General features: G+C 36.9%; 1 protein-coding gene across 3 annotated transcripts in view; it reads right to left on the bottom strand.

Moving 5' to 3' along the window:
* Positions 1-1,209: 1,209 nt before the first annotated feature.
* Positions 1,210-22,363, bottom strand: part of LOC306856560 (pleckstrin homology domain-containing family G member 5-like) — a gene marked incomplete at its 3' end in the record, with an annotated part of 39,349 nt that continues 18,195 nt past the window's right edge. For 2 of the 3 annotated variants that reach the window (XM_079395914.1, XM_079395916.1), the window contains 16 exons: positions 21,367-21,421; positions 21,052-21,143; positions 20,823-20,959; positions 19,910-20,070; positions 10,897-11,088; positions 9,684-9,845; positions 8,949-9,044; positions 8,509-8,709; positions 7,935-8,045; positions 7,545-7,694; positions 6,469-6,606; positions 6,214-6,333; positions 5,820-6,068; positions 5,607-5,737; positions 3,659-4,639; positions 1,210-2,145 (listed from right to left, as the gene is read on the bottom strand). In XM_079395914.1, coding sequence (XP_079252040.1) covers positions 2,136-2,145; positions 3,659-4,639; positions 5,607-5,737; positions 5,820-6,068; positions 6,214-6,333; positions 6,469-6,606; positions 7,545-7,694; positions 7,935-8,045; positions 8,509-8,709; positions 8,949-9,044; positions 9,684-9,845; positions 10,897-11,088; positions 19,910-20,070; positions 20,823-20,959; positions 21,052-21,143; positions 21,367-21,421 — 2,986 coding nt within the window. Of the gene's footprint in view, positions 2,146-3,654; positions 4,640-5,606; positions 5,738-5,819; positions 6,069-6,213; positions 6,334-6,468; positions 6,607-7,544; positions 7,695-7,934; positions 8,046-8,508; positions 8,710-8,948; positions 9,045-9,683; positions 9,846-10,896; positions 11,089-19,909; positions 20,071-20,822; positions 20,960-21,051; positions 21,144-21,366; positions 21,422-22,363 lie in introns of those variants that run through there. The other variant, XM_079395915.1, reaches the window with a different exon arrangement.

Here is a 22,363-nt window from a genome sequence, read left to right as displayed (position 1 = left end):
GGGTAGTCCGGACTGCTGAGCGAATCATTGGTACAACCATCCCCAGTCTCCAAGAACTGTACTTATCCAGAGTGAGCAAAAGGGCTGGTAAAATCATTCTGGATCCCTCACATCCAGCACACTCCCTGTTTGAACTGTTACCATCTGGTCGACGCTACAGAGCTCTGAGAACCAGAACGACCAGACACAGGAACAGTTTCTTCCCTCAGGCAATCCATCTCATGAACGCTTGACAATAAACGCTGAACACACAACTCTATTATACATTATTTATTCACCACACTTATTTAATTTCAAATTTGCACAAATCAGACCTGTACACACATAATTGTCTTATATATTGTGTTTTTGCTGTTTTGTACATTGCCTATTTGGATATTACTCTTTTAATATCTGTCCTGTCCTGTTGCGGTCTTTCTGTTGCACTGTGGAGCTTCTGTCACTAAAACAAATTCCTTGTATGTGTAAACATACTTGGCCAATAAAGCTAATTCTGATTCTGATATAGTGGCACATTTATTTCTAAACATTATACCTTATTTCTAAACATAGTGCTTAAGAGGATTTTACATCTCGGCCTGTTCATATTTGGGTTTACATGAAAATGAAAAATAGGTTGCATGATCATATTTCCATCAGCTGTGCAGACATATGAAGTGGGAAGTCGCGGTCTAATGGTTTCCGAGTTGGACTCGTAATCAAAAAGTTGCGGGTTCGAACCCCCAACTGCTTCCTGGGTGCCACTGTGTAAATGGCTGCCCACTGCTCTGTGTGTGTGTGTTCACTGCTGTGTGTGTGCACTTTGGATGGGTTAAATGCAGAGCACGAATCACCATACTCGGCTGTATGTCACTTCACCTTTTTTTCTTTTTGGTCAAAGATTTAAAAAAAAAAAGTAGATATTTGCTGCCACCTTGTGGATCACTGGAATATTTTATATTTGACAGCTCAACAGCTCACCAGTCTGACCCTGTAGTCTTTCCTCACTGCACTCTAGAACCATGTTGCTTGAAAAGGTTAGAAAACGAAAAATAGGCACATTGTAAATTAAACATGATCGAGGTGAGACAAGGATTCAGATTTGCCCTGCATTCAGATTAGTCACTCTCAGCCCCCTTCTTTGTTCTGATGTCATTTTTTGGAATATCTTCTCCTTAATAACAGATTATATTCATTCAGTTGCATAAATAAACAAAATGGACACATTTTGGCAGTGGATTTGGCATCTGAAGCATTTTAATTGGACGTTTGCAGATTGTGTTTTCTCTTTAGAAGGACTGTGCAAATTTGTAACCTGTAAATATTGAAGCAACACATGTAAACTGATCAAATCCAGGCATAAGACATGGATTAAGCCCTTATTTTCATGTCAATTGACAAATCAGAGACAGTGCTAACCATTCAAATAGCAAAAATAAACAATCAAAAGGCATCAACAATAAGGATATTTTCTTCAAAACAAAGCAGGTTCAATAAATACCATATTTACAGAACACTGAAAAAAAAAACAAATGCATGCAAATCGATTATTGTGGTGTTTGAAGCAAAAGTAGTCCACAGTTGTTCTTTTTTTTAAACTTTTTTTTCATATCAAAAAAGGATTCAGTAAATTCCTACAACCTAAAAGAATAAATCCATTTTAGGAGTTTCAGGAGCTACATCATCTAGCATTGCAAAAAAAGCCCTTAGGACTCAGATGTCAAATGAAATGACTGGAATGAAGAGTGCTTTTGAGTTTATATTCATAATTTTTGTGAAAACAGACCTCCACAGGGCAGTAATGCATGGAGTAGAGGTTAAATGTTAGCCACAATGTCCCTTTTACTCTGCAAAAGCCCTAACTGGTGCATCGTTAACTAAAAATTTACTCAAGTCTCTTTTTGTCAGACAGGTATTATACAAAATGAACGTCTTTGTATATATGACCCTTTAACATCATATTCAATATTAAATTAGAGAATTATGATCATGGCTTTTAACTGAGAGTTCCACAGCGTTCTGCCTGGTTCTGCCTGTTTGTATTTGAGTCACTGAGTTGTACGTCCTCTTGGGTACAGATTTAGTCTTGGACTAAAAACTTGGTTTAAGTCCCACCAGTAGACCAGCTAATGGCTTCAGCTTCCTTTACTCAAACACTAAACTTCCCTAGAGAAACAGAGAGAAACAGAAAAATGTTAATATAAATAGCAAATTTATAATATATATGTGATGTGACATCATCATTTACATCATTTCAAAGCAACTGCCGAGCATTTCATAACAACAGATCATCACTCTAACATAAGGGAACAATTAGAGACCAAAATAGATACAATACATAGAAAAAAGGCGAACAACCTAGTACTCAGGATTCCAGATCCAGCAATTCTCTCTGAAAGTACAATTCTCTTAATAACTCTGGGTGGAGACTGAGATTATTAGATAAAAGACACTAGGGACAAAAGCGTTGGACGTTGAAATGCCAACTTCCCATGAAGTCTAGACAATAGGGGCTTGGCTGACTGAGATCAGTGCTATATCAGAAGAGCACATTGTCTTATAATGGGCTGAGTACACACTGATGGCTAATGGCGTGCCACACTTTTTGGAGTACATTAACAATGAGGAGGACACGCTGGGCGAGCATGTCTGGACAATGAGGGAGAGTTCTGTAACAAAGTGCAGGAACAAACTGTCAGCAAGCTATTAGACAGAAGACAAAAGTTTGAGGGGTACATACTAATGCCTAGTGTTGACATCTTTTTATGGCAAGTTTATAAGAATGGCTAATTTACCATGTGTAGTTGGTGAAGAAAGACAAGAACTAAGCAACATGTTTGAATTGCAACTTGCTTGTGGATACAAGACATTATATTTTGCATTAAATATCAAACCTGTTTTAGGAACTTTTTCATTACAAAATATTCTCAGTAATAAAAATCATCATGTCCAGGCACAAGCACTAAATTAAAACCTGCACAACAAATGCTATCAAATTGTATTTTACAAATGTATACTACTGTTTAAAAGTTTGAGTCAGAAGGATTTATTTTAAGGATGCATTAAATTTATCAAAAATGACAGCAAAGACATTTACTAAATAAATGTTGATTTGAACTTTCCATTCATCAAAGGTTTCCACAGTTTCCACAAAATATTATTCAAAGCAATATTTTTATTAATACTGCAGTATATTATTGTTTTTAATATTAATAAAAGAAGAATTGTTTCTTGCAACAGCAACAAATGAGGGCTGAAATAATGACTGCTGAAAATTCATATAAAAAACATTTAAAAAATATATTAAAACAGAAAAAACTTTTTAAATTGTAAAAATATTTAATAATATTAATGTTTTTACAGTACTTCAGGTCAAATAAATGCAGCCTTGCTGAGCATATGAGACTCCCTTGAAAAACATTTAAGAAATCTTACTGACCCCATGTACTTCAAATTTTAGGTTTTATATTTTTCTTAATTATAGTAATGATAAAGCCACGGACAACTGAAGATATCAGTATTCTTAATTGTCATGAAATAATGTCACAGTGTAAAAATCTTATTTTTGTGCAAGATAAATATTAATGTATTATATATTTATGAAAAGTATTGTTTTTATATTATACATTATATTTTGGAGTGAAATATGACCTAAATATGTGAAATATTGTAGACTTACGATGCTGTCAGTGTTGAATTGAGCACCATGGTAGCACGTATCCTGTGCAACTGAGCCACTGTAAGTTTCTTATGCTGCTGATGTGGCTGCTGGGATAGCACCAAGTCACTCTCTTCCTCCTCCAGACCACCAGAGGGCGGTGTCTCATTCTCTTTAGTCTCACAGTCCGCCTCGCCATTGGGGCAGCTGAGGGTCCTTTGCACGTGCCTGGCCTCTGCTCTCCTAAGCGTGTTGGTCAGCTTGCTTGACAGTGCTTTGGGGTCTTCACGGAAGTCTTCCTCGTCCGACTGGAATCGCTCTGTGCTGCGAGACGTCTGTTTGGCGAGGTGTGTCAAGCTCTTGCTGACGTTGTTCCTGCCAGAGCGACAGCGAGGAGCTGCGAGGCACTGAAGCAGGTCGTCTTCAGAGCGTGACCTGAGGGCAAAGTACTGCAGGTAGTCTGGACGGGGCTGGACAGGCAAACGGCGCCGTAACGTATGTGAGCGACAACCCAGGGCCTGAGACATCCCTGAAAAATCATCCTTCCCATTGTTTGCATGGCCATCTGAAACGAAGGACTCATTTACAGTAATCTGAGAGCCATTCCAGGTTATTGAATCCTCCTCATCACCATCTTCATCATCCTCAAATGCCTCTTCTTCCTCCCCAGCATCAGTTTCTTCTCCCTCGCTCTGGCAAACCGCACCCTTTAAGTCCAGCTCTGCGATCAGGGACTGAGGCGAGAGAGTTCCGTACGCACTGTCGATAGAAAGAGAGCGACTTTCTGGATCCATGTCCGTGGCAATCAAATCACTCACACTTTCCAGAGTTTTGCTGTCATTAGTACAGAAGGAATCCCGCAGGTTTGATGAAGACAGCAGGGAGTTTCTCAACGATGCAGTCTGAACGGTTGACAGGGACCCAAGCCCATCTGTTTCTTCCATAGCCGCCACAGAAAGAGTTTCTGTGGAGCCATCAGAGTGACTTGGTGAAAGAGAGAGGCTTTTGGAAAAGAAAACCGAATATTTATTAGACTGCTGGATGTGCTTTGATGCTTCAATAAACATACTGTGTCAATTAAGAAAAGGTCATGCTAAGATTGTGATAGTGATTCTGATAGTAACTAGTACTTTACAGTCGTATTTCTTCATGATTATTTCTTTCATATATTCATTTCATACACTGCATTATATCTTTCATTCATATATTCATATATACATACATATTAGTTACATATATTAATAATGTATTAATATCAGACCATCTACACTTGACCCTCTTACACTTGCACTCTATTCTATTTTTATTTTATCTACTTGTTTTCTTTTTTCTTTCGTTCAAAAAACTTGACCCTTTAACACTCACACTCTCTATTCAATTCCTATTCTACTACTTGTTTTCTTTGCATTTAAAAAAAGGACCCTCTAACACTAGCGTTCTCTATTCTATTTCTATTTCAACTTGTTTTCTTTTTATTAAAACAATTACCCTCTTAACACTTCCACTGTCTATTCTATTTCTATTCTATTACTTGTTTTCTTTGTATTTAAAAATGGACCCTCTAACACTAGCATTCTCTATTATTATTTTTTTTGTTTTTATTATTATTATTATTTTTTTATTATAGCTTTGGATAAAAGCGTCTGTTAAATGACTAAATGGAAATGAAAATATATATTTAGGAATATTTCATTATATATATATTACATAAATTACTAATGTATTAATACATATTACCTTTTTTTTTTAAATCATATTCATTCAAGCAAGAATGATATATTTTAATCATCTTTTTTTTTTACATTTTAAGGTATGCATTTGTCAGTTGTCATTTGTTATTTACATTTAAGATTTTTTTCTAAAATGGCTTACATTGCATGGTCTTGTTAGCGCCATGCTGTACTGTTTGAGCTACAGGAATAATCTACATGCACTATACAGTACATAAGGAACACTTTATATACAGTACCTCTTGCCTAGCGCCTCTCTGTGCTGTAATGATGGAGAGCTGGAAGTGGACATGCTGCTTTCCGTCTCATCCTCATCCCTGTCATCCGTGTCATCTCTCTGGGACTCAGAGCAAAGTCTCTGGAGCTGGTTCTGCATGGGGAAACTCTTCATATTAAAACCAGCAATGGCTTAAGTAACCAACGGTTAGTAACCAAAAGGTTAATTCTAATACCTGTGCATTGTAAACGGCCTCAATCCAGCTGCGGCTCTGAGTGCCACTGTTGGCCTGAAAGCAGTAGGAGGCCACGGCACAGCGAAACTCGTTGAGGTAGATAAGGAGGAAGCTTCCTGGGTCTTTCAGCTCTCGGCACACCACGTTATGGATGACGAGAGGCTGCCGGATCACCTTCACTTTCTCCACACGCTTCACCGACTTAGTAATCAACAGAACGTCAGTGAACAGGAAACAGTATACATCCATCTGTCAGAAAAAGGAGTTAATGGAGACCAGTGAGAAGCTTTTAGACAACTATCGGCTGTTAGTTAAAAATATATTTCTTACTAAAGTGCACTCAGAAATGCTGGCTCTGTTTCTTCATGTAACAAATATAAAGAGGAAATCATACCCTGCTCTCTTTACCCTCCTTCATCTTCAGAGCTCCCTCAAGGAGCAGCTGACGAGTCTCTTCAGGTGGAGCGCCCATGACTGGAGCGGTCAGGTCAAAATTATTATATTCCCTGAGGATCTGAGGGGTCAATGCACACACAATGGCTGGTTATAGAGACACTTAGCAGATCTGGAGTTGCTACTTGTTTCTTCAAGATCTCATAAACCATGCAACATTCTGAAGATAATGACTCATATGGTTTATTTGTCTCACCCTCTCCACCTCCTCGCTGGCCCCCTCCACGGCCTCATACGCCTCTATACGTCCAGCGATGGCAGCCAGCTTCTGTTTTTCCTCCCTTTGTCTCATTTGTGAGTCCACACTATTAATGAAGCATTCAACAGCAGCCACCTGACCACAAAAACTAATTTTTATTATTTGATTATTTTATATTTTATATATTTATATTTACTATGTCACATCACAGAAATATTATTGATGTTTACTATTCTGTCAATACACAATAAAGATAATATATATATATATATATATATATATATATAGCCACTAAATACAGTCCAAAGTGCTAGTATTTCTCTAAAAAAAATATATATATTTTTTTTAATATTATCAGTAAAACAAATTAAGTAAAAAGTAAAAAAAAAAAAAAAAAACGTATGTCTTAAATATCTAAATAATAATAACAATAATAATATAGGTTATATAATATAACATAACAGTATATATATATACTGTTACTGTTACATATATATATATACACACACACACACAAACATACATACACACAGTGCCCTCCAAACGTATTGGAACAGTAAAGACAAAATTGCTCTGTTGGCTGTGGAGTCAAGACATTTACAAATATGATTAAACGATGAATATGAGACAAAACTACAGAATGTCACATTTTATTATTATTAATAAAATGTGACATTCTGAAGTTTTGTCTCATATTCATCTTTTAATCATATTTGCAAATGTCTTGACTCCACAGCCAACAGAGCAAGTTTGTCTTTACTGTTCCAATACTTACGGAGGGCACTGTATGTATGCATGTATGTATATGTATAAAATTGTTTACTTTAAACTTTTACCCGGTTAAAATTCCTTTCTTTATTTTTTCAGAGAATTTAAATGTGGTCTTAGACATCTGAATATTTCACAATATTATGGTGAGTATTATATAATTCAATACAATTTGGCATGGACTGTCCAATCCCAAAACCCCCTAGTTTGAATACACCATTGTAAACAACATTAAAATAAACAATTTACTACTGAAAAATGTGTGCATGTGCTCTACTGCAAAGATTTTAGAAAGAATTTCTTACCATTTTGTTAAGGGCCTCACGAGTTGGCGGGTCATCTGTCTTTTTCAACACGCTTTTGAGCAGCAGTGGATATTTAGTAAGTCTTTGATGAGGCTTCACCAACATGTCTGTCAGCTTCAGCCGGTTGCACTGTTTATGAGTTTCTGCCCACTACAGGATGGAAAAGTTTATTGAAAGTCTCATTTGGTGAACAATCATAAACAAGCACTGACAGCACAAGCAGACCATGATGGAATCACTGAGTCATAATGAGAGCGCAGTTACAATGCAGGTGATCTCTCATATCTCTCATTTACAATAAACCTTCAGACATGTCCCCAGACTGAATCCATCAAAGGTTAATGTGTCTGGCTGAAGAGTAACCAGATATGGATGGTAATAATTACTCACAGTTACGTATATTCTGAAGAGTTCATTGTCTTTCAGTAAAGTGCGCATGTACTCCATACAGGCCTCTTCCTCCATGCAGTAATGGATGTAGGGCTTGAATCGGAAACCAAACTGCACATAAAAAAAACTAAATCAGGCCAGCAAAATTACCTTTAAAAATGTAGGGGCAATTTTGAAAACTTTAAAGGATTTTAGTTCACAAAATTGCTGAAAATTAACTAATGAGTGCCGCAAGAATTAGAGTTCAAACACTGATAAAATTCTGATTCAAACAAGACAATTTTTTTCCACCGGAGAAAGCATTATTATGGATAGAGGACTCATATATAAGCCAAAAGCAATGGTTTGAAGTGGAAAAATGTCTTGATGATGAATTTACTTCAAATGTGGCTTTCTGATTACTTGTAGATTATTGTGACATTTTTGAACTCTCATTCTGTCGGCACGCATTCAGTGAACATACAACAAACTCATCCAAAACTTCAAGGGCCTATGGATGAGTCAATTTCAGCTAATTTTCAGTTTTGGGTGAACTGTTCACTAAAGTCTTGACAAATGATATTCACACACTCACAGTGCTGAAGCCCTGATGTAGTTCAGTGGGGTCGATCACTGATCTTTTCTGTCTGGCTTTCTCTAACACCGGCAACATGACCTCAGCCCACAGGGATGTGTGAAGTTGCACAATGTCCTGAATGTTACTGAAGAGGCGCACAGGTTCGACTTCACTTAGCAAACCACTCTCCTGCAGGTTCAGCAGGCCACACAGAAACAGCTGGCGAAAGAGGAAGAGATTCTGATTATACCGTGCTATAAAGTTTCACATATAATCTGTCACAAGACACATAAAAGTACCATAAATGCTGAAGTCAATGAGCACCTGAAAGATAAATATTAGAAATTCCTCTCATGGCCTTGTTGAAAACAACGAGACCCATTTCAAAAAAATATTTTTACACACATCTGAGTATATACTAAGATAATGTACTGAAGTAAACATCAGCAGGCTCTTACATCAGTAATGACGTGCAATTTCTTGATGTAGTCTGACTCTGTCTGCAGCAGCTCCCATATGGCCTCTTGCTGATGGCACTGACGTCTGGTTAAAATCTACAAGCAAAAATCAAACAAACAAAAACATGGAAAAACATTAGATTTTGCATGAACATAAAAGGATGACTCTCTATTCATCAAAGAATCATTAATAATAAGAAGAGATGTTTCTCGAGTATCAAATCAGCATATTAGAATAATTTATATTATACAGCTTGAACAAAGCTAGACAGTGAGTTCTGTGGTCATGACAAAACATTGGCAATTTTGTGAATATCTCTCTCATGTTGGATTTAACAGAAAGTTGGGTCATTGAGAGTAAATTATGCTTATTTGTCTGGCTAGCAATAGTTTTGGGAGTTGAAGTGCCTCTAGATTGATCTGTCAGAAACTTAGAGAGTGCCGTTTTGATTTTGCTTAAGAATAAAAAAGCACTGTTTTGTTACTGTAGTTACTTCTAGAAAATTGATTACAACAAGAGCAGTAAAACATCCATCTCCATGACACCAAAACATCAATGGAAAAGCTGTCATAAAACCATTCTTAACTGGTTATGGTCATTAACCTGACAGAATTATCATCGGAGATGAAGTCATATTATGTAGTTCCACATTTTATAATGGGTTATAATGTCTGAATGAAACTATATACAAATTCCCAAAGTGACAAATGCATTATGCAGTGTAGTGCGTTTACTTCAGGATTGTCCAAAAGCTGCTTCCAGCTCTCTTCTAGCTCCAAGTTGGGCTCCTCTTCCCATGAGTCTCTGTGAAACAAAAGCTGCAGAGGCATCTTGGGTAATCCGAACATAGTATATGAGTACAGTTTACTCTGCAGCTGTTCCACACGATCACACTCCTGAGAAGAGAAATTTAAATATTTAAATTGGAGAGAAAATCAAAAATTAATTCTTTACTAGTTTGTTTGAAAAAAAAACTAAATAAAAGTAAATAAAAAAATTCCAGTTAAAACATAAATCAATCATTTTAAATGCTACAAGTTGATTTAGACATCAGACCATTAAAATGTACAGATGAAAAATTTATGTTTTTTTTAATATTACATTTTGTTAAATATTACATTTAACAATGTTTTTATTTTCTTAGGGCCTTTAAAGATGAACTTCAAGTAGGCATTAGATGATGGTTTGAAGTTAATCAAAAATAAAAAACAATTAATAAAAAAAACTGACAAATAAATTAAATATTTAACACCATCAGATAATGATATGGTACTGATACATTGTGCATCCCAAGCATAACAAAATAACAACTATTAAAAAATACTGTATTTATTTTACCCCATTACGTTAAAGGCATAGTTCACCCAAAAATGAAAAATCTGTCATTTAAGACACAATATGATTACTCATATATTAGACACAATATGATTACTCATATCAACACAATGGTTTATTGTTTTTAGCATGGAGTAAATCTCAAGGTACATTTAATGATCTCATAAGCAGTGGTCACCATTAAGCAGGCATTGTTGTCCATACCGGACCAACGTCAAGCTATTATGCGATTTTTACAAGAGTGACATAGAGAGGAAAAGAGCCTAGTCTGAGCTTTAACCCCAACTTTACACTCCCGAGCCAGAAAGGGTGTCAACCAACCTAAATTTCTAGGGCATGCTAACAAAAATACACCAAAGGTCCTGCACGTGAGGGAAAAATGAGTGTGGACTTATAGGAAAATTCTACTTGTACATTTTTCCTGTTTTTGGTTGGCCAATTTCACCCTTAAGTGGTGCAGCACTTTAATAAATTGATATCTCTTCCTTAGTGGTTACACACTCACTCAAGTGTGAAATGCAAAAGGCTTGCCAAGAATATGTAAGTGCTTGTTTTGCATACGAGAAAGTGCCTTGCACAAACAACAACCCTTGGATTCTCACAGATGCTCACCTTCCCAAGAGAGCCGTTTCCTGAGTTGGAACTGAAGAGGCCACTGAATCGGCTGGCAGCACGGTTCCTCCAGCGGTCTGTACCCGTTATAGATCCTGGGAGAGAACCGCTCAACTGGGATACAGAGTCTTGATTGGGGGCGCTGGCATCGCCCAGAAACTCCGGCATGTTCTTTCGCCGACGCGCTTGACCCTGTCACAGACAGAGAGTGAGAAAAAGACAAAAATAAGAAACAGGAAAAGTAAACAAAGACCAGTGTTTGAATTGAGGCGGGGGCTGGGGTGGTTCTGGACCCCCATAAGAGTTCAAAGGACAAAACCAAAAGAACAAAAAGAACACAAAGAAAAAAAAAAAAAAAAAAACTGGGGGGAGGGGTCATGTACTTTTTTAAATAAATTAATTTGACTAAAAAGAAATATTTACAAATATTTAACAACAACAGTAATAATGTAACCTATAGCAGTAATAATAATAATAATAATAATAATAATAATAACACTTATTATATTAATACTATTAACTATTTATAGTAGTATTGACACACTTACTTACAAAATCGACTAATTTACTCAATTTTACATGTGCTTTTATTAACTTCTGATCACCTTTAGGAAAAAAACGGACAAATATTTATTAAACAAATTAAAAACAACAACAATTATTTTAAAATGATTTAATAATAATAACATTGATTATATTATTGATATTTTTATTAATTATAATATTAAATAATTTATATATATATATATATATATATATATATATATATATATACATATATATATACATATACATATACATATACATATACATATACATATATATATATATATATATATATATATATATATATATATATATATATATATATATATATATATATATACAAGCCTCTAAGTACGTCTGCCGTTTTTCTTTAGGTTTACTTAGTAAGTACTGGTACTTCTGAATGGGTTGAGGCTGGGATTTAGTGCATTTGAAGTGAAAGTACTCTCTGTGGAGAGAATTCACTCAGTATTATTATCTCATTTTTGACCAAGATGGCTTTTAGAGGCTTTTGTATTGGAACTCTTCATATATATACTGTGTATATATGTGTGTGTGTGTGTGTGTGCGCATGTTTATGTGGTTTATGAGGACACAAATTTGTATAATGACATGGGTATGACAGAGGTATTACAATATGAATGTGGTTTATGAGGACACTGCCTATGTCCCCGTAATTCAAAAGGCTTAAAAAAAAAAAAAACATACTAAATGGTGTTTTTTTGAAAATCTAAAAATGCACAAAGTCTCCTGTGAGGGCTAAGTTTAGGTGTAGGGTTGGTGTAGGGCAATAGCACACACAGTTTGTTCAGTATAAAAACCATTACGCCTATGGAGAGTCCCCATAAACCACAAAAACCAACATGTGTGTGTGTGTGTTAATTATTCGGATGTTTGCCCAATACAGCATGATTGTTTTACTGTTGATTATTTACACACTTTAATTACTTTATTAATCTCTGGAACAAATTAACTTCTGATCACCCTCAGGAAAAAAATGGGCATTATTATTATTATTATTATTTACTTTTGGAACAGCAAACAAAACAGAAAAGCAGAATAAATCTACAATGTAGCAATAATCATAGAGGAAACACTTCTGTCATACAAACTTTGACAACAAGTCAAAGCAGCCACCTTTTGTGAAATCGTCAGCCTAAACTGTGGAATTTTAAGTGCCAGAGATAGCCTGGCTCTGACAGGTAAGGAAGTGCAAGCAAAACACTCAGGACATTTATACATAAACAAAGACAGGCCTGTTCTCAGACAATCTCTGTATGTTCCAGGACATCTTTCACCTGAGGATGGGACGACGCATGTGTTAAAAAGAAAAAAACTCTGTTGACCTTAGAGAGCACATTCAGCTGTCAACAGGTGAAAAGATCATCTGGGTTTTGCCAACATTCTCTGCTCAGAAAGGTTAAAGCATTAGAGACCTGACTGACAAGAATCATCGAACCCTGTGACCCGAGCCAGCGAGAGGAACCCTACGGCAACAACAGGAAAAGAGGCAAGGCATGTCTCGGAAAACAGGGGAAAGGCTTTTCCCTGTTCACGACAATGGAAAGAAATGAAGAATGCATGAGTTTAATGGGGAAAGCCACTCAATGTCCCTCGGGGCTCATTACTTGGACATTGTGTTCTGATGATGCCTTTCTTTTCAATGGAAAATGCCATTTCAATGGGTTAAAAACAAACCTGGCATTTTTCATCAGAGAAATATCTTGAAGATCTTCAGGGCAATTCATTTGTCAGTGTTCTGTGCCAATGCCAATGTTTCTTAACAGATAGAATGTTCTGTGCCCAAGATGGTCCTCATGATGAAGACAAAAGGCGATTTGTTGCTTACCCAGATCGATAAACATTTCTAGATCAACTCAATATGTTCTTAGCTTTGATCAGAGAAATTCACTCAGCAGATCTCTGAAAAGCAATGCTCCCCTACTTGCTGCATTTGACAGACCATACTGGTTGCAGAAAACTAATTAAAGTCATCCTTCAAAGATGACAAGCTGACATTGTCTTGGTCCTTGTCCATCCAGAGAACCTGTTTTACTCATTTGTTTGGTCGGTTTCTCTCTGAGGAACACAAAGTCAACATTGTGCCTTGACAGCACATATTATATTATATTGATGATATTATATTACTGTATTTCCAAGCACTATCACAGAGACCTCTGTATACCCATAAGAATCGCAAAAAAGTCCATTTTGGCTCATCCGCTAATAAAATCTCTTTTAAAACGAGTACAAAAGCATTATATTTGTAATGTTTATTAAGAGATGTGAGAGTTTGCTTAGAAAGAGCAACACAAGCGCTGCAGGCAACATTTTTTCCTGTCAATTCCCAGACAGACGCTCTTTGAACATTCATATTTGATTAAAAATGGTTTCGACGAACCATGCGGGACAAAGCCAAAGTGTCAAACACAGAAGACAAGCAATAATAAGCTCACCGTAGATGTCAGAGGCATTTCCAAGGCAGTCCACAGCATTGCACAGCATCAAAAGAGAGCCAGGCCCATGCTGCTCCCAGAATGAATCTCCTACAACCTGCTTCCCTCTTGCACCCTCTCAAATGCTACATTGATGTCAAAGGACTAGTGCATTCAAATCCACTTCTACAGGCTTGTCGGCTTGCGTGTATACGTGTGTGCAAGTGAACCTGAAGGAGGCTGAGAGAACTGAACCGTAGACCGCTGCATTGCTGAGGAGGGCTGGCCGGGTGTCATAGTAACTGCAGAATCCTGCCCTCCTATTGTGTGAGCAGGAAGAGAGGGGAAAGGAGCAGGGGAGGAGGAGCTCCTTCTGCTACCTCAGCTACCTCAAACAACCGATCCTAGCAGCGGCTTGCTTTCAAATCAACAGTGCTGAACGAGTGACATGAGCAGACTGCAAAACAGTGTTTATTGCACATCTGCTGTGAATGCAGACGGTGAAAGGGAATATCAATACTGGGCACCGTAAGGCTGCTTGATGTATGTGGCACAGACAGCATGCATTTTATGAAACAGCACAGAGTGTTTAAATGTGCAAAAATACTGAAATATATGTTTGGTAGGACAAATTGGTCATTAGTTGAGCCAGTATTGGCATGACAGGATAATCAGGATAGTTCATACAAAAATTTACCCACCCTAACATTGTTCCAAATATGTATATGAGAAGATATTTTGAAAAATGTGTGTGTGTTATATTTTTGATCCATACAATTAAATGCCATTTGATATCATTTTGGATCCACTGCCTTTCTTTGTACACTCTTAAAGGGATAGTTCACCCAAAAATGAAAATTTCTGTCATTAATTACTCACCCCTTAAGAACTTCATTCATCTTCTGAACAAAAAGTACCGGTAAGATATTTTGAATGAAATACGAGAGCTTTCTGACCGTTCACATACAGCAATGGAACAACCAAGTTCAAGGCCCAGAAAGGTAGTAAGGACATCATTAAAATAGTCCACGTGACATCAGTGGAACAACCTTAATTTTATGAAGCTACGAGAATACTTTTTGTGTGCAAAGAAAACAAAAATGATGACTTTATTCAGCAAATTCTTCTCTTTCATGTCAGTCTCCACCGCCATTCACAAGAGTACCGCTGCCATTCACAAGAGCTGTGGCTTTTTTGCTAGCAGAGGAATGCACACGCATGCATTGTGATACTTTCGTGAACACCCAAAGAATTTAAGTTGTTATTTTTGTTTTATTTGCACACAACAAATATTCTCGTAGCTTCATAAAATTAAGGTTGAAGCACTGATGTCACATATTTGGTTTAACATTGATCCGGTAAGTGTTAAAAATGCACTGTAAATATAAACACGTTTGGGGTCCGGTCTTCTGAGGCACAGTACACAATTCTTCACTTTGTGACAAATCCAAAGGTAACTTAAGTGACTGTGACTAATTAGGTGCTTGCACGATTTGCATAACTGTCTAATTTGCATTTTACCATGAGTCTCTCTCTCTGAACTGTTCAAAACCAACACTGAGATCAGGTAAGGAAAGCAAGATGGGTACAAACTCTGCTGAGCGCTGTCATCCTGACAAATCTTAGCAGCATACAATATGCTAAAGGATATATTATGCCTGATTTATATTATATTGAAAAAAAAATTTGGTCATGCAATATTGCTAACCAAACTTCCACAATGTGACACCTTGAATAAATAAGTTAAGAAGTCATGAAGATGAGGCACATTTTACACATACAGTTAGGCCATAAATATACAGAAAAATACAGAAATATATATATAACAGTTAGGCCAGCAAAAGCATTAAACTTTCCAGGTTCTTCTGTACATGGTTACACATTTCCCCAGATTTCCCCAGTAAGTAACATGCCTCTAATCATATGATACTGCATAAAGATAACAAGAGAGATAGATTAACTTTCTATTTTCCACAAAATACACTGACCTTATGACATAAAGTGAATTACAACAATGGTATTAATCTTATATAATATATATTAATTTAGCTATATGGAATAATATTACATTGTATAAAAAAGAAGATTGACCATTGTCACTATAAAGGAATATGCATATAATTTAATGAACCTTTAATTAGCCTAGCTATTTCTATAGGACCTGAAATAATATCATAAAAACAGTTTAGATGCTGTCACATGAAGTACATTTTTTTAGGTTACCTGACTTGTTTTTAGAGAAAATAAACTGCAATCTTCTCCTGAACTTAGAGGATTTGAGACCGATATTAAACGTGCATAATGCAGAAATACCTTGATCCCTTGTTTAGTATCTCCCGAGGTATATATATGGTTGTTAGGAGGGATTGGTACAGTAACAGGCATGGGGCTCAGAGGTGGCGAGTCTCCAGCTTCAAAGTGCTGTACGCGGGCGGCCACGAGCCCCGTAGTGTGAGGCATGTGGGCATGAATCCAGGGAAGTTCATTCAGAGGACTGTAGTGGATCAGCATTCCACTTGGAACCTCTGGGAATGTTGACATGTTGGGCACATTCCATGTTCTCTGACGGAAATTTAGCATTTCCACGCTGGCACGGATTTCACTATGTAAGAGACGTAAAGGTCCGAATGGAGTTGCTCCAGTAGATCTGGTATAAAAGATACCTTGAGAATGATTTAGTCCTCTTCAAATTTCTTGTAGTTTTTGAGTCATGGTTGAAAAAAGAAACATAAATGGACGATGACTGTACTCAAATTCACCTCCAATCTCCTTCAAAATTAGACCAAACTTTTAACTTGCTCTTCTTTTTCTTCTCTATCTTCCCGTGTTGTTCCATATGTGTATCTCTCTGCTTGTGCGTCAGTCTTCTGATACAACCTTTGACCTTGGTGCCAATGCTGATGGAAGGTGGAGCGAAAGCCACTCTGCCACTCTTACTGGCCACGCTGTTCTGCTTTGTGCCGTCTTTCTCTGAGATGGCAAACACTGCTGGTCTCTCCAGATGGCATTATCAGGATTTAGAGCTATATCTTATCATTTCTCTATGACAATCACTTTTATGGCTAGTTATGTAAGCCTAACTGATTACCACACATCTGACTTCAGTACAGTTAAAGCAAACTTACAGTACAGAAACAACACTGCTGCATTATATCTTCAGAGCAAACTTAACATGTTGTTACAAATCACATCAGTCTGAGCTGAAACAGAATAAGTATGTATGAGGACTGAAAGAGTACAAATACATTTGGCTGAATTTCAGAATCCAAAAAAATTCTGTGTTTCTTCTTGAAAAATAAAACTGAGGTTGTTTACAACAAGGGGCCAGTCTTTCCCACTAATTCCACAGGATTTTCCATCAGGGACATCCTGGGTGAAATCGGTTAACCTTGTGCTCTACTGAACTGCTGATGATGCAGACAGAACTTTTGGACAGTCACAAGGAAATAAAATCTCATGAGCTTTGAACTTTGCTCCTGTTTGATACTGTATGCAAATGCTCTATGGGAACTGGAGGTTGTTGATTTCAACATGGGCCTAAAAACACATACAAAATTTCACAGGATTTAAATGTGCTGCATCAAAAGGACGTGTGTTTACTTTATTGGGAAGGTTTTTTTTGTTTGATTTTGAGCTTGGATACTCAGGCTAGCACATGTTGCTTATGTGGAAGTCGAGTCATTTGGCGGTGCTGTCAGGATTTCCGAGACACATCCCTGTATTCAAACAAACTCAACCCTGGAGGTATCTGTGATATGATCCTAAAAAAAGGGTTTAAACACCTTGCGATCACTAACTGATAGTTATACCAGGAATAAGTGACAGGTGGCAACACAACATTGTCAGAAAAACAATGATTTAAGTTATTCACAGTGTTTGCGGTAAGTGCTGAAAAAAACATTTGACTTTGGAAAAACATTTATTGTAATTATGTTTTGAAAAACATATTTGAACAATGGGTGGAATTGGTTTCAGATGAGAGCAACCATAAACAATACACTCCTACAAGAACAGTAAAAAAAGATGAAGGAAAGGTAACTGGATGTGAAAGAAATTCTAGAATGAACGAGAGCGTGATAAAGAGAAAGGGAGACTGGGGCTAGTTGTCACGTTCTTTACTCCAGAGGCACATACACTACTGATCAAAAGTTTGGGGCAAGTAGGATTTTTTTTTTAAGAAATTATTTATTCAGCAAGGATACCTTAAATTGATCAAAAGTGACAGCAAAGACTTTTACAGTGTTACAAAAAATGGTGATTAAACTTTCTATTCATCACAGAATCCTAAAAAAAAATATATTAAGCAACACAACTGTTTTCAACATTAAAAATAATATGAAATGTTTCTTGGGCACCAAATCAGCATATTAGAATGAATTGGCATTGAAGTCTAGAGTAATGATGCTGAAAATTCAGCTTTGCCATCAAAAGTATAATAAATTATATATTTTAATAATATGTAACAATATTAAAAAAAAATTCTAGCAAAGGCAACCTTGGTAAGCATAAGAGACTTCTTTCCAAAAATTAAAAAGCCTAAAATTTTGAATGGTAGTGTACTCTGGCAAAAAAACAAAATCTAACATTTCATCTGTTAAAGGCAGGGTAAGCGATTTCTGGAAGCCAGTGTTGCTATTTGAAGTCACTAAAACAAACCCGCCCCTACCCCAAAAGTGTCTCGCCCCACATATATGCAGCCTACGCAACCCAGGCAATGATTAGTTCTATGAAACATAAGCCGCTTTTCCACCAAAATTACCTGGAACAATATGTCCCAGGAACTTTTTTTCCCCCAGACCTGTTGCTGTCTGCGTTTCCATCGCGGTCTAAACTACCGAGAAGTTTAGGCAAATAGTCTGGTGACTTAACGTTAGGTCTGCGTGTGTTTCAATACAAAGCAAATTTCGGACTTGCATCCTCGGTAGTTCAGACTTCACGAGTTCCGGTAATTTTACAAAGAGCAGCGTAGCCTACTTGATAACGTCAGTCAGCTCGCCTCGGCTGCTGCAATCTTCTTCACTGTATTTACATACGAAATACATCAAACACCACTGCCTCGTTTCGTTTTCATTTAAACATATTAATAGCCGCAGATATGTAGTTCAGGGAACATACATGCATTACAATGAAACAAAATATTATATCAAACATTGCCTGTTTTCATTTTCAATTTTAACATATTAATAGAACAATAGAATAAAGACCAAAGATTACCTGTTAGATTTACCCAAAAAGAAATGATATCTTATGTTTAACCACTACAGAGACATCAGAGCCAGTGGCAAATGTCAGAAGGACTAGCCGAGGTTATGCTCCTCTCTTCGGGATACATGAGCACTGAGCGCCCGGTGATCGCGTGGAGCTCACGTCTCCAAAATCGGCAAAGCACATTTTCAAATATGCGCTGTTTTTATAAATAAACCGCAGATTTGAGTTTTAAAAAACTACATTCTCGCCTGAAATACACGCGTGCAGTGTAGGCAGGCTTTAGTTGTTGCGGCGCGGCACATCCGGTGTAGACACTGTGTTACTCCCCTATCGAGAAGAAACAAAGCAACCTCCGCATCCGATTGCAGACCTTCCGCTCCTTGAGTTCTCTCCAGCGCTGGAAAGCTGATCCGATATTTACACGGGTCCTACTTCTTGCCTTATCATTCCGCAGACGTTTTCCTCTTTTATTTTTTATCCGCCATCTCTATCTTTCTGTTGCTCGGCTCGGCTGTTCACTGAATGCTCTCTCCTCCATATCATGAGTAGACACGCCCCTTACAGTTGATTGGCTCCAAGTTTGTTTTGGTACTCGGCCCCGACTCAGTTTTCTAAAACGTTTTTGAAAAATCACTTACCCTGCCTTTAATGCCCAAGAAATAAAAACACATAAATACTGTAGGGTAAACTTCCACCATGGAACCTGTTATTAAGGCTTTTTAATTAAAACCTAAACAGTAAAAGAAACAATTCATGAAACAAAAAAGAACAAAGCCCTTGTGACAACTAGCCCTGGTCTTCCCTATAAAGAGAAAGTGACCTACCAGGCCAACTAGCAGGTCTGCTGCCTCTCGGCGTCCCAGCGAGCCGTGCTCTGTTCGGTCAGTAGAGGAACTATGTGTGCTGGAGGACCTCATGATAGGCAGACTGAGAGAACGGGGGTCTTTCACACATCTCTCCACTCTCAGCTCCTCTCCTGGTCGAGCTGCACACACACACACACACACACAAAATTGTCACTTCCACAACTGTGATAATGCCACATGAATTTATCTAACTTCTGATACATTAACAATACAGAATTCACCCAAAGAATTATTCAACATGGGCCATTTTAATTCCTTTGTAAGGTCAGATTGCTCTTTGGATCATTCTTAAATCATGAGATTCTAGAGAATTGAATTAAGAGAAGAGGGCCCATGTATTATTTTAACTTTTTTTTTTTGCATAAAATATTTTTCATTAGAAGACTTATAAGAAAGGCATTTCCTGGAGCTCAAACAGTTAAGCATGGTGCTTGCAACACATAAATGTAAGAAATGCAAAAGTACAAAGTTCTATGACCATTTCAAGTGTAAAAGTCAAAATCATATAGTATTTTTTCATCATGCCGTTACAGACACTTCTAAATCATGACAGATGGGAAAATGATGCATTGGTATAAAATTCTCCTTCCCTCTGATAAAATGCTACAATGAGAATCACCTCTCCAGCTCATTAAATCACATATTCAAACTTTCAAACAATCAAAATCTGATATATATATATATATATATATTAGAGAGAGAGAGAGAGAGAGAGAGAGAGAGATCTTAATCTGTGAATATCGGCAAATATTAGCTGAGCACAAGTGTTACATCTCTATTTGTAAAAAAAGAAAATGAGTAAAGAGATGCAATCAACGCTCTAATATTTACATGAGTTTTGAGATACTTCTGGTTTGAAGCAGGGCATTACCTCGTACTCTGAGGTAGTGGCCACCAAAGCGATAGGCTTCAAATCCCAGTGAAAGTGGGGTATTGGACTGATCTAGGAACAGGTTGACTCGTGACAGCTCAATGCCTTTTCTTTCAAATACAGCTCCCAGGACTTCTCTGAAACACAAAGATAACAGGTCAGCCAACCATGATTCTAAATGCATTGATTAGTTCAATCGCACCACCTAGGGGTTCAAACACAAAATCACCTCAAGGTTTTCTTCTTCACAGCTGGGACGATCTCCATGCTTACGTCAATATTTAGGTCAAACTTCAGAGTAAAGCACTCCTTGCTGGGGTCCTGCAGGAGTGAAGAGTAAACAATCAGCTTATGCTTTAGGAAAAAAAGCTATCAGTTATCGAGAATCCAAACTATGATTAAATATTCAGACAAAGAAATGTCAGGAGTATTGACTCAGATACATCAAGTCTCAAAATTTTGCCAGCAAAACTAAATCATTTGTTTGAGACCAAAGAGTGGTACACAGGCTTAATAAAAATCAGATCTCTAGTTCTTCTCTTACATCTGTGTGTCGGCGTCTGGTCTTAACCAGTTTCATTCCTCCACTCCTGCGATCCCTGAGAAGCACAAAAATAAATAAATAAATAAGAATGACTGAACCCACAAGGAATGTCATGGTGTCTTTTTTCCTAACCATAATCCCGCTTAACCAAGCACAGGTTATTTAAATTAAGTCATTGTCATTCTTTTCAGCACAAACCACCCACCTTTTATGCAAATTGATCATATTACAGATCACACCTTGTTTAAAAAAATGTCAACTTAATGTGCCTGGCACAACAAAGCACTACTGCCATCCACAGAAAAGAGGAGCTAAACTGAGTTTTGCTAAAACAATATTAATGTTTACTTTTTTTTATTGATTATAATAGCAGTAATACATGATTGATGCAAGAGGATGAAAGACATTTGATCACAAATGGGGGGCAAGAACATTATAACAGGGCCTAGGTACAGAAGAGTTCATTTCTGCATTTTAAACGGGTGATTTCACAGAAATTTGATTTTCACAGAAAGTTGTGTGGCTCTGGTAAAGTATGCCAGATTGAGGTAGTCTGCTGCATCCTCTAGAACTTCAAAACTAGAAATTGTGCTGTGCAAACTGAATTAGTCCACACTTTTATTTCCTAATTTTAATAACGGCATTGTACTTACACTTTTTATTACAATTAATTTACACTTTTATAATTTGTGATTAGAGGTTTTTAAAATATTTTCTCACAAATAGCAATTTCTACTTCATAAAATAATGCAGAACTTGACAATGTATAGAATTTAAATATACATAAATATACATTCATTTTAAAAGATGTAAATCTTTTAAATAATTGATCATAAATGCAAGTCTTCACATTTTCAGTCATTATGATTAGTTTTAATCATTTTAATCGTTTTATTAACCTCCATGATTTTTCCCATGTCTAGAAATAAATAAAAAGAAAGATGACTTGAAATCATTTCAAGCCATTCTGGAAGTGTGCTTAGGCCCTCTAGTGGGT

This window comes from Barbus barbus, assembly GCF_936440315.1.
Source record: "Barbus barbus genome assembly, chromosome: 37".
In the NCBI taxonomy this organism is placed as follows: Eukaryota; Metazoa; Chordata; class Actinopteri; order Cypriniformes; family Cyprinidae; genus Barbus; species Barbus barbus.
The sequence above is the reverse complement of the archived record's forward strand: the minus strand, read 5'-3'. Positions and strand labels throughout refer to the sequence as shown.